The sequence below is a fragment of the Gorilla gorilla genome, chromosome 22 (genome assembly GCF_029281585.2).
Source record: "Gorilla gorilla gorilla isolate KB3781 chromosome 22, NHGRI_mGorGor1-v2.1_pri, whole genome shotgun sequence".
NCBI lineage: Eukaryota > Metazoa > Chordata > Mammalia > Primates > Hominidae > Gorilla > Gorilla gorilla.
In genome coordinates, this window is record NC_073246.2 from 11,267,072 (window position 1) to 11,290,920 (window position 23,849).

General features: G+C 59.2%; 1 protein-coding gene and 1 long non-coding RNA gene across 2 annotated transcripts in view; one reads left to right on the forward strand and one right to left on the reverse strand.

Moving 5' to 3' along the window:
- The window catches only part of LOC115934290 (protein Dok-7), a 29,602-nt gene extending 22,929 nt beyond the window's left edge, over positions 1–6,673 (forward strand). The window contains 3 exon segments of the mRNA XM_031010007.3: positions 3,012–3,131; positions 5,897–6,493; positions 6,496–6,673. Of these exon segments, the coding sequence (XP_030865867.2) occupies positions 3,012–3,131; positions 5,897–6,493; positions 6,496–6,638 (860 nt within the window). The 3' untranslated portion in view covers positions 6,639–6,673.
- A 5,261-nt stretch (positions 6,674–11,934) lies between these two features.
- On the reverse strand, positions 11,935–14,495 carry LOC129529291 (uncharacterized). The gene is made up of 3 exons (XR_008674771.1): positions 13,402–14,495; positions 12,447–12,569; positions 11,935–12,035 (listed from the first exon to the last, which is right to left on the reverse strand). It is a non-coding gene; the product is annotated as an uncharacterized lncRNA (long non-coding RNA).
- Between the last annotated feature and the right edge of the window lie 9,354 nt (positions 14,496–23,849).

Sequence of the window (23,849 nt, forward strand, 5' to 3'; positions counted from 1 at the left end):
TGGCTTTGCCTGAGCCCGGTGTTTAGGCCCAAGGCCACCTCGGGAGGTCCCCTGGCTGAGGGGGTCTCAGGACACGTTGGGCTGAGGGGGTCTTGTCTTGTCTCACCCACACTTCCTTGGCTGTGGCTGCGGCACTCTCTGCAGGAGTCCTTGGCCAGGGATGTTGCTGGACCCCAGAGGGGCTCTGGTGCCTGGGCACGGTGGGGCTCCCCAGGTCGGGGCAGGTGCGGGGCCAGGTGCCTCCATGGGCTCTCTCAAATGCTCCTCTAGCTCCACGAGGGCAGTGCTTCACCCAATGTCCAAGTGAGGCTAAGGCCTAGGCCACGTGGTGGGTGAGCAGCAAGCTCACATGTGGCGCCTCCTGGCACTGGCACACCCGCCCTGGCGTGGCAGGGAAGGGTGACTGGGAGGGCAGAGGCGAGCGGCATATGGGGCGGGACCTGGGCCTCCCTTCTCCTGGCCACAGCCCCCAACGCCCCCTGCCCACACCAGCAAAGTCCCGTTGGGGGCAGCCCTGGGAGTGGGGAGGTGGCACCTATGGCCAGCGCCCTCCCCGCTGCCCTGCCATGCTGGATGGTGCAGCTGCACCCCTGCAGGTGTCTTCCTGCCTAGTGGATGCACCCCTGTAGGTGTCTTCCTGCCTAGTGGCTGCAGGCAGGAGTAAATGGTGTGGTCAGCGTGGATGACGTGGTCGGTGTGTTTGGCTGTGCAAGGCGAGGGTGTGCAGAGTGCAGGGCGGGGACAGCGCCGGGCAGGGGCAGCAGGAGGCTGAGCAGGGCTCCCTGCTCTCTCCTGCTCCCCTCAGGCAGTTCCCGGGGAGCAGAGGGAAGCAGGGAAGCAGTACTGGGCAGAGGATGCCAGGGAGGGTTTGCCTGGGACAGCCACTAGATGGGACAGGCTCCACCGCAGGCAGCACGCGGGCCGGCCCCAGGCAGGGCCATTGCTGATAGCTGGAGGGGGTGGGGCTGACCAGAAGTCCCAGACCCCACTCCACAGGACATCTTGTCAGAGTCAGCTGGGAGCTCTCAGAAAGCTCTGTTGTCAGGGCCTCGGCCTGCAGCTGTGCCCCCCCCCCCACCAGCTGTGCCCCCAAGCTGTGCCTCTGCAGGTGTGTGGGGGCCTCAGGCCACCCGGAGGTGCTGGTTGAGCTGGGACACTATGCTGGGCAGCACCCCGCCAGAGAAGCCGTGGGCCCAGCGCCCGCAGGCTGGACTTACTGGAGGGTCTGGGCTGATGGGTTCGTCTGCCTGTGCTGGCAGCACACTGGAGCCCCGTGATCACAGGACTCCCACAATAGAGCCCTGCGGGTGGCATCCTCAAGCTCTGGGCTTTCTGCCGCCCTCCTGTGCTGAGCCCGCTGTGACCCACTGGAGGGGCCAAGAGATGCAGGAAGTCCAGCCCCTTGGTCTTCCGCATGTGGACACCGAGGCCCAGAGGCAGCCAGACCCACCAGGAGCAGGAGGGAAGGGCTCAGAGGTCCGGGGTCCACCACGCTCTGAGCATGGTGTGCATGTTACCTTCTTGGCCTGGCCTCCACGGGGGTGCACCGTTGCTGCACCCCATTTTGCAGATGAGGGTGAGAGGCTCAGGGGGCGTGTGGTGGAGCTGGGAGTCGATCCGTGTCTTGCTGGCCCACCAGTTACTGGACTGGAAATGGTGGGAGGTTGTGTCCTGCATCCTGACTGCACACAGGCCCCAGCTGGGCACCTGTGTGGGCTGAAGGTGTCAGCAGAGGACAGTGTCCTATCAGGGATAGGGCCTCTTCAGCCTAGATATGAACCTGGACAGGGACATCATTGCTTTCTCTGTTTGTTTCTCCGGAGCGCTGACTATGGGGTCGGGACGTCCGGCTCCACCCTCCGCCAGGCTGGGTTCTGTCCACTGAGGCTCTGATCTAGGTGTCCCAGGCTGGGGACTGTACCTTCTGGTCCTCTGTGTGCTGCAGAATTTGGTGTAAACTTTTCATGCTGCCACTGCTCCTGGACTTTGGGGAGAGCAGGTCCTTGGACCTGTTTCGGCTCAGTCCTGCAGGTGCCCCCAAGGTGGGTGTCAGGAGGTTTGTTCTGGAGGCCCAGAGGAGGCCACTTGGAGCAGGACGAGGTCGGTTTGCTCTTGTGGGTGTGGCTGTGGCTTCCCTGCCAGAGAAACTCTTTGGGATGGCTGTGGCCGTGGGTGCTGTGGATGTGGAAGGGGCAGGGTCTTGAGCCCTGCTTTTTGGAGCAAGGTAGCCACTTGGCCCAGTGTTCACATCACTTAGTGCCTGGGACATCCCAGCATGGGCGGGGGCTTGGGGACCAAGGCAGTGATGCTGAGGCTCGCAGCAGCGGTGCTGAGGGACCAGTGAGAGGTCCCACTCTGCCTGGGCAGGAAGGGGAGGTTTCCTGCCACTCAGTCCCAGAGGACACATGGACGATGAATAGAGAGGGCTAGGCTGGTGCTCCCTGGATGCAGCCCTGAGGGGAGGGGCTAGGTGGGGCCGAGGGTCCGCAGACCACCATGCTCCAAGCCTTGGGCACAGTATGAGTCTCCATCCGAGACCCCAGGGAACGGTGGGGCCATTGCAAGGTGGGCGGGCATTTCCCCAGGCAGAGGGGAGCCTGTGAGAAATGGGCACCGTGAATGAGGGGCAGGCAGCCCCTCTTGCAGCGAGGCCGGCCCTGGGGATGGGGGAGGGGCTGGTCATTTTTTGGAACAGAAAATTGAAAAACTCAGTGGTGAGGAAGATGAGGAAGAGGGGTCTGGCCGGCATGGGGTCCTGGTGAGTGGGCAGGTGGCAGGGCCATCCACGGGCACAGGGACCCAGCTGGGCAGATGGTGGCCTGGATAGGGGTGGTGTGGGTGTCTGCGTTTGAGGCCCAGCCTCTGGGATGAGGCATCGGGAGGAGCAAGGACTCCCAGGGGACTGCCACTCCACAGAGGGGGATAACCACTGAGTCAGGCTGGCCTGGTGCCTGCAGGCGAGGGTGGGCAGTGGTGGCCACCTCCTCCACCGAGTCTTCTCTCTGCTGCAGACCCAAGTCCCCCGGGACCCTCGACTGTGGAGGAGCGTGTGGCCCAGGAAGCCCTGGAAACCCTACAGCTGGAGAAGTGGCTGAGCCTCCTCTCACATGCGGGCAGGCCGGGCAGTGGAGGTAGGGCCAGGGGCTGACCTGGGCTGTGGGACCTCGGCTAAGCCTCCAGCGGGAGAGCTCAGGAGGCATCCATGCATGTGTGGGGGCTACAGTCTCCCTCTGCTCATTCATTCTTCCCCCAACTCCCCGCCCCACCCCGCCCTGCCCGCTACTCATTCATCCTTCCCCCACCACCCCGCTCATTCCTTCCTTCTCCTCCTGTTCATTCATTCCTTCATTTCCCCCCACTCATTCATTCCTTCCTTCTCCCCCTACTCATTCATTTCTTCATTTCCCTCCTGCTCATTCATTCCTTTCTTCCTCCTGTTCATTCATTCCTTCATTTCCCCCCATTCATTCCTTCTTCCCCTGCTCATTCATTTCATTTCCCTCCTGCTCATTCATTCCTTCCTTCCCCACCCCCCTGCTCCTTCATTCCTTCCCCCATCCCCCTGCTCCTTCATTCCTTCCTTCCCCACCCCCCTGCTCATTCATTCCTTCCTTCCCCACCCCCCTGCTCATTCATTCCTTCCTTCCCCACCCCCTGCTCATTCATTCCTTCCTTCTTCCTCCTACTCATTAATTCCTTCCCCCTTCATTCCTTCCTTCCCCCCCGTTCCTTTCTTCACCCCCATTCATTCCTTTCTTCACCCCCTCATTCATTCCTTCCTTTTCTCCCTGCTCATTCATTCCTTCCTTCCCCTGCTCATTCATTCCTTCCTTTTCTCCCTGCTCATTCATTCCTTCCTTCTCCCACTGCTCATTCATTCCTTCCTTCTTCCTTCTGCTCATTCATTCCTTCCTTCCCCACCTTGCTCATTCATTCCTTCTACACCTGCTCATTCATTTCTTCCTCCGCCCCCCCGCTCATTCATTCTTGCCTTACCCCCCATTCATTCCTTCCTTCCCCCCACCCCCTGCTCATTCAGTCCTTCCTTCTCCCCCTGCTCATTCATTCCTGCCTTCCATTCATTCCTTCCTTTTCCCCCGCTCATTCATTCCTTCCTTCTCACCCTGCTCATTCCTTCCTTCTTCCCCTGCTCATTTCTTCATTTCCCTCCTGTTCATTCATTCCTCCCTTCCCCCCATTCCTTCCTTCCCCACCCCCTGCTCATTCATTCCTTCTCCCGCTGCTCATTCATTCCTTCCTTCTTCCTCCCGCTCATTCATTCCTTCCTCCACCCACCCCGCTCATTCCTTCCTCTGCCCCCCCACTCATTCATTCCTGCCTTCCTCCCATTCATTCCTTCCTTCCCCCCCACTCATTCATTCCTTCCTTCTTCCTGCTCATTCATCCTTCCTTCTCCCCCTGCTCATTCATTCCTTCCTTCCCCCACATTCCTTCCTTCTCCCCCTGCTCGTTCATTTCTCCCTTCCCCCCATTCCTTCCTTCCCCACCCCCCTGCTCATTCATTCCTTCCTCCCCCCATTCATTCCTCCACTTCCCCCCACTCATTCCTTCCTTCTCTCCCCTGCTCATTCATTCCTTCCTTCTCCCCCTGCTCCTTCATTTCCCTCCTGCTTATTCCTTCCTTCCTTCTCTGTTCATTCATTTCTTCCTTCTCCCACCCATTCATTCATTCCTTCCTTCACTTACGGTTCCACATTTACTAAACTCTGGTCTGAGGTGCTGATGGGAAGGGTGGTTCTGCCCTGAGAGCCTTTGAATCCTTTCCTCCCCACCAGCTTGTGGCCGGGGGAGACCAAGGCCCTGCGTGTTGGTTTTACCTTCTGTGCCCAGATAAAAGGCTCTAAGGCAGGTGAGCTGGCTGCCTGGCTGCCCAGGAGCAGAGGCACCTCCTCAGCTGCCAGTGGCTCTGGCTCTGTTGCCATTGTGGGGAGAGGAGGTGGTGGAAGGGGCTGGCAGAGCAGGAGGGGCTGCTGTGCTCCCAGAAGGGTGGCTGCATGGGTGACCTGTGTTCCCAGGGCCAAGTGCAGGAGCCATGCTGCTCCGGCCAGTGCCCTCTGATCACTGCTTGTCCCCCAGAGGGCACCGAGCAGACAGTGGTCATCTCCCCTCCTGCCCTGCCCCAGGAGGAGGGGACTCAGGTTTGCAATGAGCTTTTGCCTTCCTGGGGGTGACTCACAACTGCTTTCCACTTGGGAGCCCTGGAAGGCAGAGCAGGCAGCTTAGAGACGCAGCAGAGATGAAAGTGGCTTTCCCAAGAGCACGGGAGGGTCCTGGCCTGGCAGACAGGAGGCAGCCTGAGATCTGCATTGGGTGTGCTTCTCATCCCCCATGGGGAGGGAGACCGGGAGTGAGGCAAGGATGCCAGCATGGTGAGGGCAGGGGGCGAGTCGAGGTGTGTGGGCACAGCTGGTGCCTCGTGTCCAGGCTGGCAGGGCCTGGGAAGTTCTCGGGGAAGGGATGTCCAGACCAGCCTTGGGGCTGTGACGGTGCGGAGGGTGAGCTGCCCCAGGTGGCCCTGGAAGGTAGTCGGGATGGCTGGGTATGGAGTGTGGGTCTGTTAGGCAGGGAGGGTGGGGAGCTCTAAGGGAGGAGGCTGGGACCAAGGTAGTGGCAGGGGTGCTGAGAGGGAGGGGCGCAGGCCCTAGGAGAGCAGGTGGCAGAAGGACAGGAACGGACAAAGAACAGGAGTGGATAAGGGGCAGAGGGGTTGTTGTTGGTGAAACCAGGTTTCTGCTGTAGCCCCTGGGGCTTGGGGGCTGGAAGGGGTGGGGCGAGACCAGAGAGTGCTGGCCCATGAGGGTCCACCAGGCATCAGCCAAGTCCTGCCCAGACCCCTGTACCCCCACAACTGCCTTGGCTTCCTGCTCTGTCTCAGGGGATGACCGCAGCCTGTCCAGCTCATCCTCAGAGGCCAGTCACTTGGACGTCAGCGCCAGCAGCCGGCTCACCGCATGGCCAGAGCAATCCTCGTCGTCGGCCAGTACGTCGCAGGAGGGGCCTAGACCAACAGCTGCCCAGGCCCCCGGGGAAGCCATGGTGGGTGCCTCAAGGCCACCCCCCAAGCCGCTGCGTCCGCGGCAGCTGCAGGAGGTTGGCCGCCAGAGCTCCTTGGACAGCGGCATCGCCACCGGCAGCCACTCCTCTTACTCCGGCAGCCTCTCATCCTACGCGGGCAGCAGCCTGGACATGTGGCGGGCCATGGACGAACTGGGCTCACTGCTCGGCCTGCCAGCAGCGGGGGCCCCCGAGCCCAGCCTGTGCATCTGCCTGCCTGGGACAGTCGAGTACCAGGTGCCCACCTCCCTGCGGCCCCACTATGACACACCACGCAGCCTTCGCCTGGCTCCCAGAGACCACAGCCCCACCTCGCAGGGCAGCCCCGGCAACAGTGCGGCCAGGGACTCAGGCAGCCAGACGTCCGCCGGGTGGCCCTCTGGCTGGCTGGGCACGAGACGGCGGGGCCTGGTGATAGAGGACCCCAGGGCAGTGAGGCCACACTGCCTGGCCCTGTCCCCGGCGAGCCCTGGGATGCAGGCAGCTCCCACGCGGGGCCACCCCCGGCTTTCTTTTTGGCATGTCCAGTCTGTGGAGGACTCAAGGTAAACCCCCCTCCTTGAGAGCCGCAGATCCGGCCCTGCGGCTGCAAAGGGGCTGAATTTGCCCCCAGATGGGAGAAGAGGTGGCGCCAGCCTCCTTGCAGATGGGTGCTCTGCGTTCTGTGGGAGGGACCAGGGGTCTCCCGGAGAGGGGAGCTGGAGGGTTCGCCCAGTGGCTGCCAGTGGAGGAAGGGGCTGACTTGGGGAGGTGAGTTCTGGAAGGCAGGGGCTCTGGGTCCGGCAGGTCGGGGTCACCAGAACCCCAAGGCCCAGCTGCTTCACTCTGTGTCCCCCACCCCTGAAGATCAGGTGAGTGCTGCACCTCTGCTGGCTCGTGCCTTGCACTGGGGTGCCAAGGGCTGGAGGCCCTGCCGCTGGCCTTGTCCTCCTTGGGCCTCACGCCCCCTTCGTGGGTGGCCGGTTCTCCCCATCACCTCTCTGGTGCAGTCACACCACCTGTTAAGCACCAAGGTACCACAGAGGCTCCGGCCACCTGGGCTCCACCAGCCCAGCCCCCCTGGGCTCCGTGTGCGCTGGGCCTCATCCCCATCTATGGGAGGAAACTGAAGCTCAGGAGGCTGCATGGCTTGCGGGGTTCTGGGCCCCACTGCTCCCCAGTGAATCCCTCGTGGGAAGGTTCCGGGAGCAGGTGGTGTCCTCAGAACAGCCTCGCCTGCTGACCCCACTCGGAGAGGCCCTGTGCCTCGGGCCCCTGGTGGGAGCTCCGCTGGCTCCCGTCTGAACCTCCTCGCAGGGCCGAAGGCTAGTTTGGCCTGTGTTTCCCCTGGCCCAGGCCTCAGCCCCTGCTTGGTGCTCAGCAGCTGGGCTCACCTGCGTCAGAAGTGGGGCTGTGTTGGGCCCATAGTCCCCCGCCCTGGGTGGCTTCCTCTTGCACAGCCTGGAGCCTGCCCTGACCACAGCCCAGCAGCTCCCTGTGAACACCTCTCTTTGTCCCTTCACTGTCGCCTGCTTCTAAACCCAGACACTGTTTGTAATACATTCTTAGACTGGAAATAAAATGTTCTTTTCTTACCACCTTGTCCTAGTCTGTTGCCCGCCCTCCACGTGGGGCCTCTGCCTGGATGCAAAGTCCCCGGGCCCAGCCTCCTTGGCCTTTATCTCAGAGAGTGCGAGAGGCCTGGTCCGTCTTGTGAGCCTTGGGCCTGAATGCTGTGGTGTGCGGAGAGGCAGCTCCGGGCAGCCCTCGGGCTGGGATGTGCGTGTGTGGTGTGTCCATGTGTGGCACATCCCTGGGTGTGTCCTGGAGACCACAGTGGGGTCTGCAGTAGTCCTTCAGGCTCAGGCACGGGGCTCCTCAGGTCCCGGTGAGGGCGGACCTCAGGAGGAGGCTGGCTCTGAGCCCAGGGCCCCTGCCCTGCCTGTCTCCCCAACATGGGGCCAAGTTCCAGGCTTGTCTCAGTCGTCACCCCTGCACATCTGTGTGAGTGCCTGCCTGCCCCCTTGCCTGCCACCCTGTCGGGGACTGACTGAGCGGGGAGTTCTGGAGGGCTTCTGCAGCAGTGCCTGGCGAGCAAGTGTGGGCTTTGGGGACTGAGTTTGGGCCACATCCACTACCTGCTGGCTGGGTGACCCTAGCAAGCCCCGCCCCTCTCAGCCTCAGTTTCCTCTTGCAAACGGGATGACAGACCCTGCCTCACTGGGCTGCACTGAGGGTCTGATGAGGTCACTCTTCAGGCGCTCAATAGCTGCCCGTCACCATTACCCCTGCTGCTGTGACCTCCGGAGGTGGCCGTGCCAGTCTTGTTGCAGGACGAGTGAGGCTGTGGCTCCCTTGCTGGGGAGCCAGGCCCTTCCCGCCAGAGTCTTCTTCATCCACGCTCAGCCCTCTGTGTTCCCACAGGTCACCTGCCCAAGGCTAGTGGGGGCAAGGTCCCTCTGATTAGAGCAGACTGAGGCACCCCACAGCGGTGGCCTGGGGGTGGCGTGGAGTCATGGGGCCTCTTGCCTGGTGGGGGCTGGGCCCCTGGACAGCCTTTCCCTGTGGGGATGCAGCCGGGCCATCTGCCTGTCGTCACTATGCTCGTGAGTGGGCCTCACTCCGGGCGTCTGAAGGTTCCGGCCACCGCCTGCTATGGCAGCCCAGGGTCTCCAGCCTCAGTACCCAGTTCCCAGGTGGGTGGCCAACAGGCTGGGGGCTTCTCCTCAGGCCAGGGGCAACCAGATGGGGCAGACACTGGTTCTATTTTCTTGACGCCCCTGGAGCACCTGGGCCTGGCCAGGCAGGGGACAGGGTGGACCTTCGCTGGTTCGGGCTCTGCACCATCCACACCTGCCCGCCTGGCCCCCCCAGGAGCAGCTGGGGAGGGCCCCCCTCAGGAGCCTGTGTATGTGATGAGCTCAGGGGGTGTCGGCCTGTTGTCGAAGGTTCTCAAAGTCTAGACCAGCTCAGTTTGCTCAGGGGGCCTCGTGTGAGGGTCCCAGCCCTGTGACTGTCTGCCCTTGAGTCTGGCCTGCACCAGTGCTAGGTGCTGAGCCCCCATTTCCGGCCTCCCAGCCCCCACCCACGAGGCCCCTCAGAACAGGAGGGTGCTGCGCCTTCTTTCTAGCTGCCGGCTGCCGGAGCCCATGTGGGACATTGTCTTGGGCTGGCCCCGCTTCTGCTCATCCGGGCTGGAGGCAGGCAGGAAGCCTCTGCTCAGCCGTGGGCCGCTGTCCCTCCCGCAAGTGCCCTTCAGACCCCACCGGAGGCTCCTCCAGGGACTTGGGGCACCCCGTTAGGCACGGCCCACTTCAGAGGCCCAGGAGAAGGTCACCTGCAGTGTCAGGGAACTTTGCTCATCTCACCTGGGGCCTCCCAGTGGGGCATTTTCCAGGGGCACCCCCCTGCGGAGCCTTCCCTGCCAGCTGCTGAGAGCAGGGCCCACACCCTCAAGGACGGGAAAGGAAATCACAGGTGCCCTCGGAGCAGCCGCTCAGCTCTGAGGTCGGAGCCCAGACACTACCTTGCATGGGCATGGTCCTCCTCCAGTAAAGCTCTAATAGCAAAATAGTGGGGCTGGACTGGGCCTCAGGGCTCGGAACCGCCCCCTTCCCAGATGCTGAGGCCTCCAGCTCCCCCATGGGTGGTTATGGGGGCTACCACCAGGCTGGGTGGTCAAGGCAGTGGGTGGCCCGGAGATCTGGGGGCTGTGGGGCAAAGGGCCCTGGAGAGAAGGCATCAGGTATTGCGGGCTGGACTCCCTGCAGGTGGCCCGGGTCCCCCAGCCTGTGTCACTCTTGGGGGGTAGTGTCCTTGTTCTCGGGGGCCCCCCGGGCACAGGATGAGGGGAAGACCGAAGGATGCGCTGACCCAGGTTCCCGGGACCTGCAACAGCACATTCAGGTAGGCACCTGGAGCCGGTCCCCCAGAGCTCGGGGACAGGGAGGCGGGAGTCTGGGTGGGTGCAGATGGCAGCCAGAGTTTGGCTAGGTGGGGAGGGTGGGGGGCCCACTGCCAGCAGGGAATGTGGGCAACGTGGTGAAAGTGGTTGTTGGCTGACAGTGGATATTGGGTGACAGGTGACAGTGGTTGCTGGGTGGCAGTGGGTGTTGGGTGGCAGTGGGGGTGAGTCCCAGTCCAGGTGCGGACAGCAGGGCAGTGGGTAGAGGGCAGGCTGCTGGAGGATGGACTGAAGGTTGGGAGAGACAGACTGGGGTCTGTGGGTCCCCAAGCCCTGAGTGTGGACCTGTTCCTGGGAGGGGGCATGGCAGGAAGGCAGTCAGGGTTGGGGTCGAGGAGCCCCAGCTCAGGGAGGAGAGGCTGTGTCCTCAGACAGCGGAGGGGGCCTGTGGAGGCTGGGCTGCTGGTAAGCGACTCGGCGAGGGGCAGGGCATTGGTGCCCTGGCAGGTGCAGTTTTGGGGCCAGGTTGGGAGGGAGGGCCAGGCAGGGAGGCAATAGGAAGGTACGGATCCCCAGGGTCTCCCTAGAGAAGCCTGGCAGTCACTGGGGCCAGAGCCCTGCTGAAGGTTGGGCAGGGCTGAGAGAGGCTGGAGGTGAGGGCGGCTGGCATGGGGTAGATGGGTGGCATCGGGCCAGTTCTGTGCCTGTTTCCTTGTGGAGTAGGAGCCACTGCGGGCAGAACCCTGGATTCCTCAATCCCTTCTTCCCAGGCAGGTGGCACCTACAGGGGGGCGGGGTCCAGGCAGGCCTGGAGGGGACACCCAGGGTTGGGGGAGGGGCCCAGGCAGGCCTGGAGAAGACAGTCAGGGATGGGGGCGGGGCCACAGGCAGGCAGGGGCAGCTTGGGAAAGCCCCCACCAGTCGGCCTTGGCCCTGGGCTGGACACTGATCCCTGCAGTCCAGCGTGCTGAGGCGGCCACCAGACCAGAGGTGGTGGGGCCAGCCCTGCCCCAAGGGTCCTCCTGGGCAGCCTGCTGTTGCCTCCCCGAGGCCACCCATACCCTTCAGATGTCTTTTACCCAGACAGGGGTGCCCTGGGACACAGGTGTGGGGATCAAGGGGACAGGCCCAGTATCTGCTGGAGGATGTGAATCTTTTCCACAGAGGCAGGGGACTCAGGAGGGGCGCCTGGGGTCTGTCATGGGAGAGAGGTGAGCCAGGCCCAAGTGGTAGTGTCGGGCCGCCAGCCCAGGGCGGGGTCTGGGAGGAGGGTGCAGAAGGGCCAGCTGATTCCCGGTTGCTGCTTCACTGAAAGAGTATCCGAGGTACTGGAAGCGATGCTCACAGAAGCCGAAGCAAAATCCAAGTCCCAAGGAGGGGACGGGAGGAGGAGCACTGAGGGCCCTGGAGCCAGTGGCCTTGGGGGAGATGCAGATATGGACACACTGCTGGCCCAGCGCTGCTTACAGCCCCCGTGTGACTCCTAGTGGTGTTGGGAACATTCGTCCCCTTTCCCTGCAGTCAGACCTCATGCTCCTTCCTGCTTCCACCCTCACCCCTCACCGCCCACCCTTGGGAGCAAACTTGGAAGAACGGATGCAATCCTAAAACAAGGTACCAGGCTTCAGGGGGGTGTCCAGCCCCACCTTGGGCAAGCCCCGGCCCTGCCCCTTGGGTTCAAGGCCCCCTTTCCAGACGCCAGGCCCCGGCGCTCCCTCAGCTCTCCCCAGGCCCTCACTCCACCTGCCTCTCCCACCACCCCCTCTTGGCCTCAGCCCCTCAGCCATGCCCCCTCCTCTAGGCAGCTGGCCCTGCTGGCCCTGTCCCTGCTGGGCCAGGTGTCTGCCTGGGCACCAGAACTTGGCCGCTATGTTCTGTGGCTCATCTCGATGAAGGGGTCCTGCCATTCCGAGGGGACCAGCCCTCTAGGACCACACATTTGCAGGAGGGGGGTCTCCTCAGGGCCTCAGGGCCAGGCAGGGTTGGGGCAGAATTGTGTTGGTTGCTTTAGTTCATGGAATCAGGTGAGCGAACCCTCATCGACCTGGGCTCCGTCTCGCTCTGTCCCGGCTGCTGCCTGCAGAATCAGCGAGTCAGGTCTCTCTGGCCTCAGTTTCCCCACCGGGAGCAAGCAAGTGAAAGTTCCTAACCCCTAGCCCTGCTGCAGAGAGTGACGGGGACAAGGGTGAGAGAAGCCAGGCAGAGTGGATGTCTGCAGCAGGTGCCGGGCAGCGGGTGGCCACAGGAGAACCTGATCTGCTGAGGATGCATCCCTGGGGCAGGGAGGCCCAGCCTCGAGTCAGGCCCCTCCCCCGGACAGGCAGGTGCTTCAGGGAGGCCAACCTGCAGGGCTGTCACCCCCTGGATCCCAGCCCCCACCTAAATTCTGAGGGCTCGGAGTGTGCTGGGGGTGGGGAGGTCACCGTGGGTGGGGCTTGGCTGTGTCTCCCAGCCACTGGCTCAGGGAATGGGGGGGACTTGCTGTTACCTCCCCTGCCTCACGTGGCTGTGCATTCCCTCACGAGGTCCTGATGACAAGAATGGGAGGCGGCACTGGAGAACGGGGTCCTTCCTGTAGGACCTGGGTGCCCACGGTGCGGAGCCCTCAGGCCTGCAGAGGAGGGGCCAGTGTGCGTCCAACCCCCTAAGGTGGGAGCCTGCCTCAAGTCCCACCCAGCTGGGCCTGTGGGGTCCCCTCCTATCCTGCTCCTGCTCTGCCCTCCCCAGCACCAATGGGGTTTGCAGACAGAACCATCAGCTATTAGGAAGGGGGTGGGGGGAAGGGAGTAGCTCCTATGAGGGGAGAGAGGGTGTGGGGCACCTGGGTGTCCTGGAGGGGACGCAGAGGGAGCATGGGCCTGTGTGCAGGAGAGGAGGGGGTCCCTGGAGCCTGCAGCAGGTGGGGGTGACCCAGGAGGACAGTGAGGGGGAGGTGCTGGGGGCCAGGACAAAGCAGGGCTGTGCTGGCCCGGGAGGGTTAGGGAGAGAAGGTGCTGGGACAGCCAAGGAAGGGCAGTTGGTGGAGAGAGTTGGGAAGGTGTGGGGCGAGGGGCGCAGGGACAGAAGAATGGGCCTTGGGGGGCCCATGAGGGGGTCGGCAATTCCTGCAGGGGAGGCGGCACAGTGGAGGGGACAGCGCTTCCTTCTGCTCTGTGGGTACTTGGACCAGGAGTGGACAGTGTGGGGGGGCCTCAGGATGGGGCAGCGCTGGGCCAAAGATGGACGGTCAGGAAAATGGAGCGGGAACCTCCAAGGTGCAGGAGAGGCGGAGCGGGGAGGAGGGGCTACGCAGGGTGGGCAGCTCTTTACTGCACAATCTTTGGGATCTGTGTCCCTCTCGGTCCCCACCGGGGCTTCACAGCCGCTCCCCCCACAGGATCCCCAGGACCCGTGGCTGTGGACAGCCCAGGGCCAGGAGGCCGTGCGGCGAGTCGCCCACTTACGTGAACATCCCCATCAGCCCATCCTCCAGAAAGCAGGTGCACTACATGGGCCTGGAGCTCCAGGAGGCCAGCGAGGGTGTCCGAGGTGGGTCCCCACCCTGTGTGGAAGCCCTGACAGTGGGGGGCTGGGACCACAGCCTCAGGGCCCTGAGCCCCCAGCCCCACCCAGCAGCCCTTGGCCAGGGAGCTTTTCCTACAGCCTCCCCCCAGGAGGCAAACGTCCCCAACTCCATCCCTGGCCAGGCCACATCCCCTGAGGGTGTCCCCACTCAGATGCTTCCGAGGGCCTGGCTGGGGGACTGGTGTGGAGGGCAGGGTCACAGGGCTGGGTGGCTCGGGGGCGCAGGCTGCCGCTCACTGCAGAATTCTTTCAGGGGCTGGCGCCTCCCTCTACGCCCAGATCGACATCACGGCCACCGAGACAGCGCACAGAGTGGGGACGCAGCACGCACGGGCCCGGGAGGAGCAGCTGTCGGAGCTGGAGCAGAGGAAGGCAGCCCCGCAGTGAGGTCACAGCGCCAGGAGCTGACCGCAAACCCGGTGCGCTGTGCGGCCCCGTGGCCCCCGGCAGGCCAGCCCCTTCTGTTGGCCGTGGTCTGGTCCCCAGGGAGCCCCCAGTCGCAGAAGCAGGCATGGCCGGTCTCCGGGCCATGGTGCAAACAGGAAGTTTTCAGGGCCCACGGCCAGGCCTCCTGCCTCGCAGGTGTCTGGGGCTGACCCTTCCTTCGGCCTGAAAGAGTTGCTCTGAACCCCAGGCCAACTGAGGCCCTGCTTCCAGGCATCAGGCAGCTCTGGTCACTGCTGTGGCGTCTCAGGCAGAGGCCGCTGCCCAGGAGTTTGGGAGCATGGTTTGTGGTGCCTGGGATGCAAACTGCCCTCTCACCCTGGGGGTGACTGCACGGATGACAGCCGTGTCCTAGCAAAATGCTCATCCCTTCACCTGGGTGTTGCGACCCTGTAGAGCCAGGGCCCAGTGCCCGCTCCCACTGTCGGCACCATGCCCGCTCCTGAGACTGGCGGCTCAGACACTCCCGGCATCCCCTCCCCGCCTCCCGGCTGTCCTGCCTGGGCCACCGCCACCCTGCACCTGGGGACGGAGCCTGAACTCTCCCAGCCACCTGACTGCTCCACTTCTTGGGACCTATTACAGCCAGTCATGTAAAGAGCTTAAAATTGTGACTGTTCTGACAATGCCTATTTTCTCTCTCTCCTGGTTTCTGCTCCTGGACATGGGTTTGATGTCTTCACCTGGGGGTGCTCGGGGTTGGGGCGAGCAGAGCTGCCTTCCTTGGTGGCACGGGGTTGGGGCTTCCTCCTGCGTCGGTGCGGTGCTGTGGCTTGGGGGTGGGTGAGGTGACGGGGCTATGTGCATAGGTGGTGGGCGTCCTGCATGCCCTCAACCCCTGTGGCAGAAGGAAGCACCGGGCGGGCCCCCTGCCTTGCTCCTGGAGATGGGGCTCTCTGCTCTGCCTGGCTCCATCCGTATTCGTCCCTTTCTTTCATCTTCCTGCCTGTCCTTCCCCCGCCCCTCCCCCAGGAGCCCACCAAGGACCCAGAGAGTCTGTGGTTGGCCTGCCCCGGTATGGCAGGCAGCTGCCACTGCTGCTCAGCGGGGCCCTCAGTGGGCAGGCTCAGAGCACTGGCCCTCCTGGCGCCCCCGCTCCACATGTGACTGCTGAGGACGCTTGGCGTCAAGGTGGCAGGATGCAGGGTCAACCGGAGCCAGCTGGGGCCAGGACAGAGATCTCCCGCTTAGACGCAAAGGCCCTGGGGAGCATTCTGACAGACAGGGCAGGGCTGGGCTCTCAGCCTGGAGGGTCCATGGACAAGACTTTCAGCTGCAAGTTGGGGCAAGGCATGTCCTGCACCCTGATCCAGGGCTGCAGCCGTGTCGGGCCCTTAGGGTGGCAGAGTTGAGATGTCCACCTCCGGGGCTGGCCACATGCACCAGCTCAGACACGCAACCTGGGTGGCACAGCCCCACCCCTCCCCGTGACCCTAGCTTGCTGGAGCTCAGGCTTCCTGTTCACAAAGTGGGAGAAAGGGTCAGCCCCTCTGCTGCTGATGGGATCGTGGGGCTGTGGGGGTGGGTTTGGAGCCTAGACCCAGTGTGTCTGAGTGTGCCTTGGGCCACATCCTCTCAGCACGATGGAGTGGCCAGGCCATGTCCTGAGGAAATGGCCACACGAAGAGTGTGGATGTGGGGCTGAGGCTGGTCCCACGGCTGTGGGAAGCCAGGAAGCAGGGGTCAGAGTCAGACCTAGCCAGGGCACCACGGGGTGGCGTGGTATGGGGCTCAGGTACACCCAGGCCTCCAGCAGAGTGCCCGGGGGGGCTGTGATGGCCCACGCTGTATCTGGCACCCATGGGTCCCAGTTGTGTGGTGGAGGAGCCGTGGGAAGGGATGATGCTGGCCAAGGTGGGGTCGCTCTGATCTCAGGGCAGCTGCCCTTGGCCTAGGACAGCCACTCAAGGCCAGAGCTGTGACTGGACAAACTGAACAGGAAGCCTGACCTTCCCCTGGAGTTGTGACCAGCAGCCAAAGCCCGACAGGGTCATCTCTGCAAAGCTGTTGAAGATGTGAGGAGGTGGAGCACACGGGCCATCGTGTCTCAGGCACCCAGGACTCCAACCTGTGCCTGCATGGGGCTTCCATCCCTGGGCCTGAGACTGCCCCGGCCTTGGCCCACTGCCCTCGAGCTACACCACCCATTCGGCTGCCACCCCGCGCCCTGTCCTCGTGCTGTCCCTCCTGGTGCTCCTGCCTTTCACCTTCCCTTTTGTCAGAGCAGGAGCCTCTGCCCTAGACCACCCCCTCTGTTCAGCAGGCCCAGGCTGGTCCCTCTCGGCACCTGTGCCGCAGGAAGCCTGGAGCATCTGGGACGAGGCGGGGCCCGTGCAGACCCGATGGCACCGCACACTCACGCCCCACACACGGATGGGACCTGGGCTCAGCCCAGCTACCAGCAGCTCATATGTGGGGTGTGGGGACCTCGCCGTCCCCATGTCCCAAGCAGCCAACGCTGGCACGGGTGAGCATCTGTGACTCTGGGAATACCCATGCCAGTCAGGCCACGTTATCCCGAACCAACTTAACTGCCTATCAACAGGAAGCTCGTACGTCACCGCAGCCCGTCTCTCCCTGTGACGTGCAGCCTCAGCCTCCTGCGTTCAAGTGATCCTTCCCCCACAGTTTCCTAAAGTGTTGGGATTACATGCGTAAGCCACCATGCCCGGCCAAAGTAAGTACACTTAGCAACTTAAAAATACACATGGATCAAAGAAGACATCATACTTGAAATGAGAAAATATTTTGAACTGAATGGCAGTGAAAATACTACACATCAAAACTTCGGGAAATGTGGTTAGTGTGGTACGTTGAGGGAAACTTATAACCTCACACGCTTGTTTCACAAAACAACAGCAGACAACAAAGATTTCCAATTCCAGCAATGACAGGCTAGGGTACCTGGACGAACCATCACACTGAAAACACATACTGCAGTAAATACTGAATTTCTCCTTAAAAGCTGTGGGAATCTGACAAGCCAGGAAGGTAGAAACAAGGGAGAAGTGAGGGACGCAGGGGCCCAGGAAGGTCGTGAGCGCCAAGCACCCAGTGCTGCTGCCCCAGGGCGTGGCCAGTCCAGGCTTACGGGGCTCAGGTCCTGGGGGGCTGAACAGCAGGGTGGGGCAGACACCAGGCTCCAGCCCAGCCTCAGGTGAGAGTGAAGGGAGCACCTATCTGCAGCAAGCTGAAGCCCCCAAATCTAGGCCCTCAGGGTGAATCGGTACCAACCCCCTCACCCTATCCTGAATGTGAGCGGGGAAAGTGCTCACCTGGCAAGATCTGGCCTGCGGCCCTTCAGGGGTCAGCATGACTTGTGTGGGTCAGAAAGCCTCAGCCCCAAACCCGGTCTCAGAGGCTAAGAACCCTCTCCAGGAGGATGATCCATATAACAGCTCTCAAATAGGCCCCCAAATAATTCTTCACAAACACTTAACAGTTCAGGCCGGGCACGGAAGCTCACACCTGTAATCCCAGCACTTTGGGCAGCCGAGGTGGGCACATCACTTGAGGTCAGGAATTTGAGACCAGCCTGGCCAACATGGTGAAGTCCTGTCTCTACTAAAAATAGAAAAATTAGGCCAAGCATGGTGGCTCATGCCTACAATCCCAGCACTTTGGGAGGCCGAGGTGGGCGGATTGCCTGAGGTCAGGAGTTCGAGACCAGCCTGGCCAACATGGTGAAACCCTGTCTCTACTAAAAATACAAAAATTAGCCCACTGTGGTGGTAGGGGCCTGTAATCCCAGCTACTTGTGAGGCTGAGGCAGGAGAATTTCTTGAACCCAGGAGGTGGAGGTTGCAGTGAGCCAAGATTGTGCCATTGCACTGCAGCCTGGGCAACTGAGTGAGATTCCATCTCAAAAAAAACACAAAAAACAAAACACACACACACACACACACACACACACACACACACACACACAGAAAAATCAGCTGGGTATGGTGGCAGGTGCCCATAGTCCCAGCTACTTGGGAGGCTGAGGCAGGGGAATCGCTTGAACCTGGGAGGCAGAGGTTGCAGTGAGCCGAGATCGCACCAACGCACTCCAACCTGGGCGACAGAGCAAGACTCCGTCTCAAGAAAAAAATAAGAAATAACAAAGAACAGAAGACAACATGACCCCACAAGTGAACCAGAGGGAAAGACAGGAACAGACCATTGGAGACTTTAGGGATGGCTAGTGATACCAGAGGCTAAAATAATCATGTGCCCTACCACGCACGCAGCCATGGTGGCCCGGGCCCTGCCACGCACGCAGCCATAGTGGGCTGGCTAAGCTGCAGGTTGTGCCTGAGCTCACGGACACGAGGAATAAGGGTGACTGCGTCCTGGACAGCCCGGCTCGAGGCTGCTCTTTAGCCCCAGCCCCTGGGGTCCCGCGGCGGCAGCCGGGACAGTGGTGGGGGAGCAGGCATGGCACCCGGAGCACTGGAGCCCAATGCAGGGTGACCCCTTCCCCCCAGCTCCAAATCCAGCATCCCTCCCCGGTGCCTAGCCCTCGCCAGGCTGCTGGCCCCATCGCTGGGAAGGAGTGGTTTGACCCCTCACCACTGAGAGGAGTAAGGTGTACTTCCTTGTCAAGCACGACTCTGAGCGGCACTTCTTCCACACCGCGCAGCTGCCTGTGCCTGGCAGGGGCCTCCTGCGGCCGGAAGGTCCCCTGCATCCCCAACCACACCTGGCACAACACCATGGCTGAGGTGCGCTTCCAGCTGCAGCACCAGCCCACACACCTCCTCGGCACCACTACCAGCCACCCCAAGACCGTCTATACCAGCTACCCCAAGGCCGTCTATACCAGCTACCCCAAGCCCGTCTATACCAGCTACCCCAAGCCTGTCTATACCAGCTACCCCAAGACCGTCTATACCAGCTACCCCAAGCCCGTCTATACCAGCTACCCCAAGCCCGTCTATACCACCACCCTGGATTACAACTCAGCAAGATGCTGGGGAGGTTTCTGTTAGGGTGGAGCTGGAAGCCACCAAGTTCCTGGGTAGAGATGACCTTTCAGATGGATACTGACCCAGCAGGCTGGGCTGAGCTGGGACCAGCTCTTCCACTGCCCTGCTCCAAGCCTGCTCTGGTCAAAGTGGGCAATGCTGCCCTTCATGTACTTCCAGCCCCGGAGGAGCTGAACCTAGAGATACCTGGAAACCCAGCTTAGGGAAGTAAAAAAAAAAATCACTGCATCTCACAATTATTGAGATATTTTTTAATTTTCAAGCTTTTTTTTTTTTGAGACAGAGTCTTGCTCTGTCATCCATGCTGGAGAGCAGTGGCATGATTTTGGCTCACTGCAAACTCTGTCTCCCAGCTTCAAGTGATTCTCGTGCCTTAGGCTCCCGAGTAGCTGGGATCATAGGCAGATGCTGCCACCACTCCTGGTTAATTTTTGTATTTTTAGTAGAGATGGGATTTTGTGATGTTGGCCAGGCTGGTCTCAAACTCCTGGCCTCAAGTGATCTGCCCGCCTCAGCCTCCCAAAGTGCTGGGATTCCAGGCAGGAGCCACCCACACTTGGCTCAAGCTGGGTTTTTTTTTTTTTTTTTGAGGCGAAGTCTTGCTCTTGTCCCCCAGGCTGGAGTGCAATGGCGCGATCTCGGCTCACTGCAACCTCTGCCTCCCAGGTTCAAGCCATTCTCCTGCCTCAGCCTCCCAAGTAACTGGGATTACAGGTGCCTGCCAACATGCCTGGCTAATTTTTTATTTTTAGTAAAGATGGGGTTTCACCATGTTGGCCAGGCTGGTCTCAAACTCCTGACCTCACGTGATCCGCCCACCTCCACCTCCCAAAGTGCTGGGATTACAGGCGTGAGCCACTGCGCCCGGCCAGCTCGAGCTGTTTTTAAGAGGATATATCCTGGTTTGCTGCTCTGTAGTTTCCCCAAAGTCTCAATTTGATGAGAAAATAGAAAGACCACTAGAACGGAAAAATAAAAAATAAAAATTAGATTTCATCAAACTGGAAACCTTTGCTTTCCAAAAGATAACCATTAAGAAAGTAAAATAGCAAGCCAGAGGATCGGAAATTATTCACAACACATATCTGAGGAAGGACTCACACCTAGACCTGGGAATAACGCTAAGACCAGGCTGGGTGTGGCGGCTCCCGCCACCTGTAATCCTGGCACTCTGCGAGGTGGAGGCAGGTGAATCACTTGAGACCAGGACTCCAAGACCAGCCTGGGCAACACAGCGAGACCCAGTCTCTACAAAAAAAAACCTATTCTTTAAATTAGCAGAGCATAGTGATGCATGCCTGTAGTCCCAGCTACTCAGGAGACCCAGGTGGGAGGCTCGCTTGAGCCCAGGAGTTTGAGGTTGCAGTGAGCTATGTTCGCACCACTGCACTCCAAGCCTGTGCAAGAAAGATCCTGACTCAAAAAAAAAAGACAAGATTTCCAAGACCCAGTTTTTTAAATAGGCAAAAGAATTAAGTAGGCCCTTCCCAAAGACGCCACCCAAATGGCCAAGAGCAGACAAAAAGGTGTCGTGCCTCTGGCACCAGGGAAGTGCAAGTTACTACAAAACGAAAACAAAAAAATCAAATGGATTTAATTGTCTTTTTGTTACTGATTTCCTCCTCAATTGCACTCTGGCCAAAGAATGTGATTTGTATTATTTACCTACATATCATATATTTATACATTACATTATCATCTGCGAATTACTGACATTTGCTTTGGGTCCTAGTACCTCGTCCATTTTTAAAAGATTCCATGCGTGCTTAAGAATGTTTTCTCTAATGGGCATAAGTAGACCAAGTTTTTAACTGTATTATCCCATTCTTTCATATTCTTCATCAATGATCTAAGCCTCTATCAAAAGAACCTAAAACAAGGACAGCAAATTGAATACAAAATAGGTAGAAGAAAGGAAATTCATAAGAAAAGAGCAAAAGTCAATGAAAAAGAAAACAACAGAAAAAAAAATCAATGGACCCAAAAGTAGGTTTCTTTGGGGAAAATATCTGTAAAAATGATAAACTCTTAGCTAGTCTGATCAGGGGGAAAAGAAAACACAAATGGCCCAGAGCAGGAATGAGAATGGACATCACTGCACAGAGGATACTGTGATTTATGTAAATTGTTTTGATAACTTAGATGAAATTCTGCGACAAACCTATCTTTAAAAAAATGACAAAGGAAGAAACAGAAAATCCAAAAGCCTCATGTCTTTTTTTTTGAGACAGAGCCTCACTCTGTTGCCCAGGCTGGAGTGCAGTGGTGTGATCTCAGCTCACTGCAACCTCCATCTCCTGAGTTCAAGTGATTCTCCTGCCTCAGCCTCCAGAGTAGCTGGGATTACAGGCATGCACCACCACACCCTGCTAATTTTTATATTTTTAATGGAGACAGGGTTTCACCATGTTGACTAGGTTGGTCTCAAACTCCTGACCTCAGGTGATCCATCCACCTTGGCCTCCCAAAGTGCTGGGATTACAAACGTGAGCCACCATGCCAGGCCTCATGTCTATTTTTAAAAATCACAGTTCTTAATGAAAAACCTAAGCAAAAAGAAAATGGCAGGCATAGATGGCTTCACCCATCACATCTCTATGAAACAAATAATGCCAATCCTATACAAGCTATGGCAGAACTTGTTTCAGGAGGCCCACTTAATGCAATATCAAACCATGACAGACACATCACATGACAAGACAATGAACATCCAAGCCCAGTGTCCCTCATGAGCATTCCTACACAGGAGGTCCTTAGCCCGGTATGAGCAAATCTCATCTGGCCATGCAGAGAAAAGGCCAATGCACCACGGCCACAGGGACTTACCTGGAAATGCCAGGTCATCTTGGCATATGAAAGTCAGCGTAATTCACTACAGCAATGCGGTAAGGAAGTGACCTCATGAGCATCACACTAGGTGCAGGAAAGGCAGCTGACCACATTCAACACGGATTCAGGAAAAGCCCTCAGCAAATGAGGAAGCTCTTCCGCCTGTAAGTGCACCAGTGCAAACCCAACACTGAGCCGGGAGAGACCGAGCCCATGTTCACCGAGACTGGGAATAAGATAAGCAAGCGCCGGCTCACCTCGCCAGTGCAGTGAGAAGCCGAGGCACAGACTGACAAGGGGAAGCAAAGCCACTGTCAGACAGAGGACACGCGTGTGCACACGGAAACCCCACGAGTCCACAGAAACACCGCCATGGCCAAGGCAGGAGTTTAGGGCACAGGATTAAAGCACCACGCACAGGTGACAAATGAAATAAAAATACACAGTCCTCAATAGCATATCGAACACCTAGGACTAGATCTAAAGGAAAACATGCCAGACACATGCACAGAAAACTCCAGGCCATTGTTGGGAGAAGTTGAAGATGAACTCAATACCTGGAGTCACACACGGCAGTCAACGCGTGGACACTGGAGACTGTTGAGACGCCGACTGGAGTCACACACGGCAGTCAACGCGTGGACACTGGAGACTGTTGAGACGCCGACTGGAGTCACACACGGCAGTCAACGTGTGGACACTGGAGACTGTTGAGATGCCGACTGGAGTCACACACGGCAGTCAACGCGTGGACACTGGAGACTGTTAAGACGCCGATTCTTCCCAACATGTATTCAAGACATTTAGAAAAGGTATTCAAAAATGCGTTCAAGGGAATTGCTATTGAAATTCCAGAAGGCATGTTTTTTTGGTAGAAATTGAGACACTGATTGTAAAACATATATGGAAACACCAAGGACATAAACAGCCACAAGAATCTTTAAAAAGAAGAGTTGGAAAATGCACATCACCTCGATTCAGGGTTTATTATAAACCCAACTGTAGCCAAGACAGTGTGGCGGCCGGGCACCATGGCTCACACCTACAACCTGTAATCCCAGTAGTTTGGGAGGCTGAGACAGGAGCATCACTTGAGCCCAGATCAAGACCCGCCTGGGCAACATAGTAAAACTCCGTCTCTACAAAAAAAATAAAAATAAAAAAAATAAAATCAGCCGGGTGTGGTGACACACACCTGTGGTCCCAGCTACTACTCAGGAGACTGAGGCAAGAGGATTGCTGGAGTATGGGAGGTCGAGGGTGCAGTGAGCTGAGATCACGCTACTGCACTCCAGCCTGAGGGACAGAGCAAGACCTTGTCTAAAGTGTGGCAATGGCAAGAGCATAAGGACAAACAGAAACAGACCCACACAGGTAGGTCAGTTGATTTCTGACAAAGGTGCCAAATTAGGAGAAAAAAGCCTATGCAGCAAATAATCTGAAAAGTTAAGGGAGAAATGGATCCTGACTGCAACCCACACTGGAAACGTACACTCCTGAGTAGGGACTGGATACACACGCAGAACACACCCACACAACAGGCCGCCACGCGGCAATCAGGAGTCTGCCGCTGATCCATGCAAAAGCCTGGGTGAATCTCAGATGCTGAGCGAATGTAAGCAGATACACGCAGACATACACAGATGCACGCAAAGACACAGACTGCCCAGAGCCATGCACGTGGAACCCATGGCAGGCGGGAGGTAGGGAGCTGCGGTGGTAGGAGTCAGAATGGGTACCCCTGTGGGACTGGCTCTGCGGAGTGGAGGGCATCACCTACGTCCTTCGTGAGTGCTCACCATGACCAGCCACACCCATGGAACTAACACTGGGTATCTGGGCTTTTTGTGTAACTGCCTCCCCTCAACACCATGGTCTCCCACATACAAAAGAGGCCATTATACGGTAAGACACGCTACTCCGCAATTAGACACCAGAAAACGCCAGCCAGGCTGTCCATAATTAAAAATACCGAGCACCAAGTCTCAGCAATCCACTAGTGTTCTCCTTCCACCCGGCTGGGAGAAAGAAACATAGTCCAACCACTTTGGAATCATCTCTATACTTGGACAACACACTTCGTA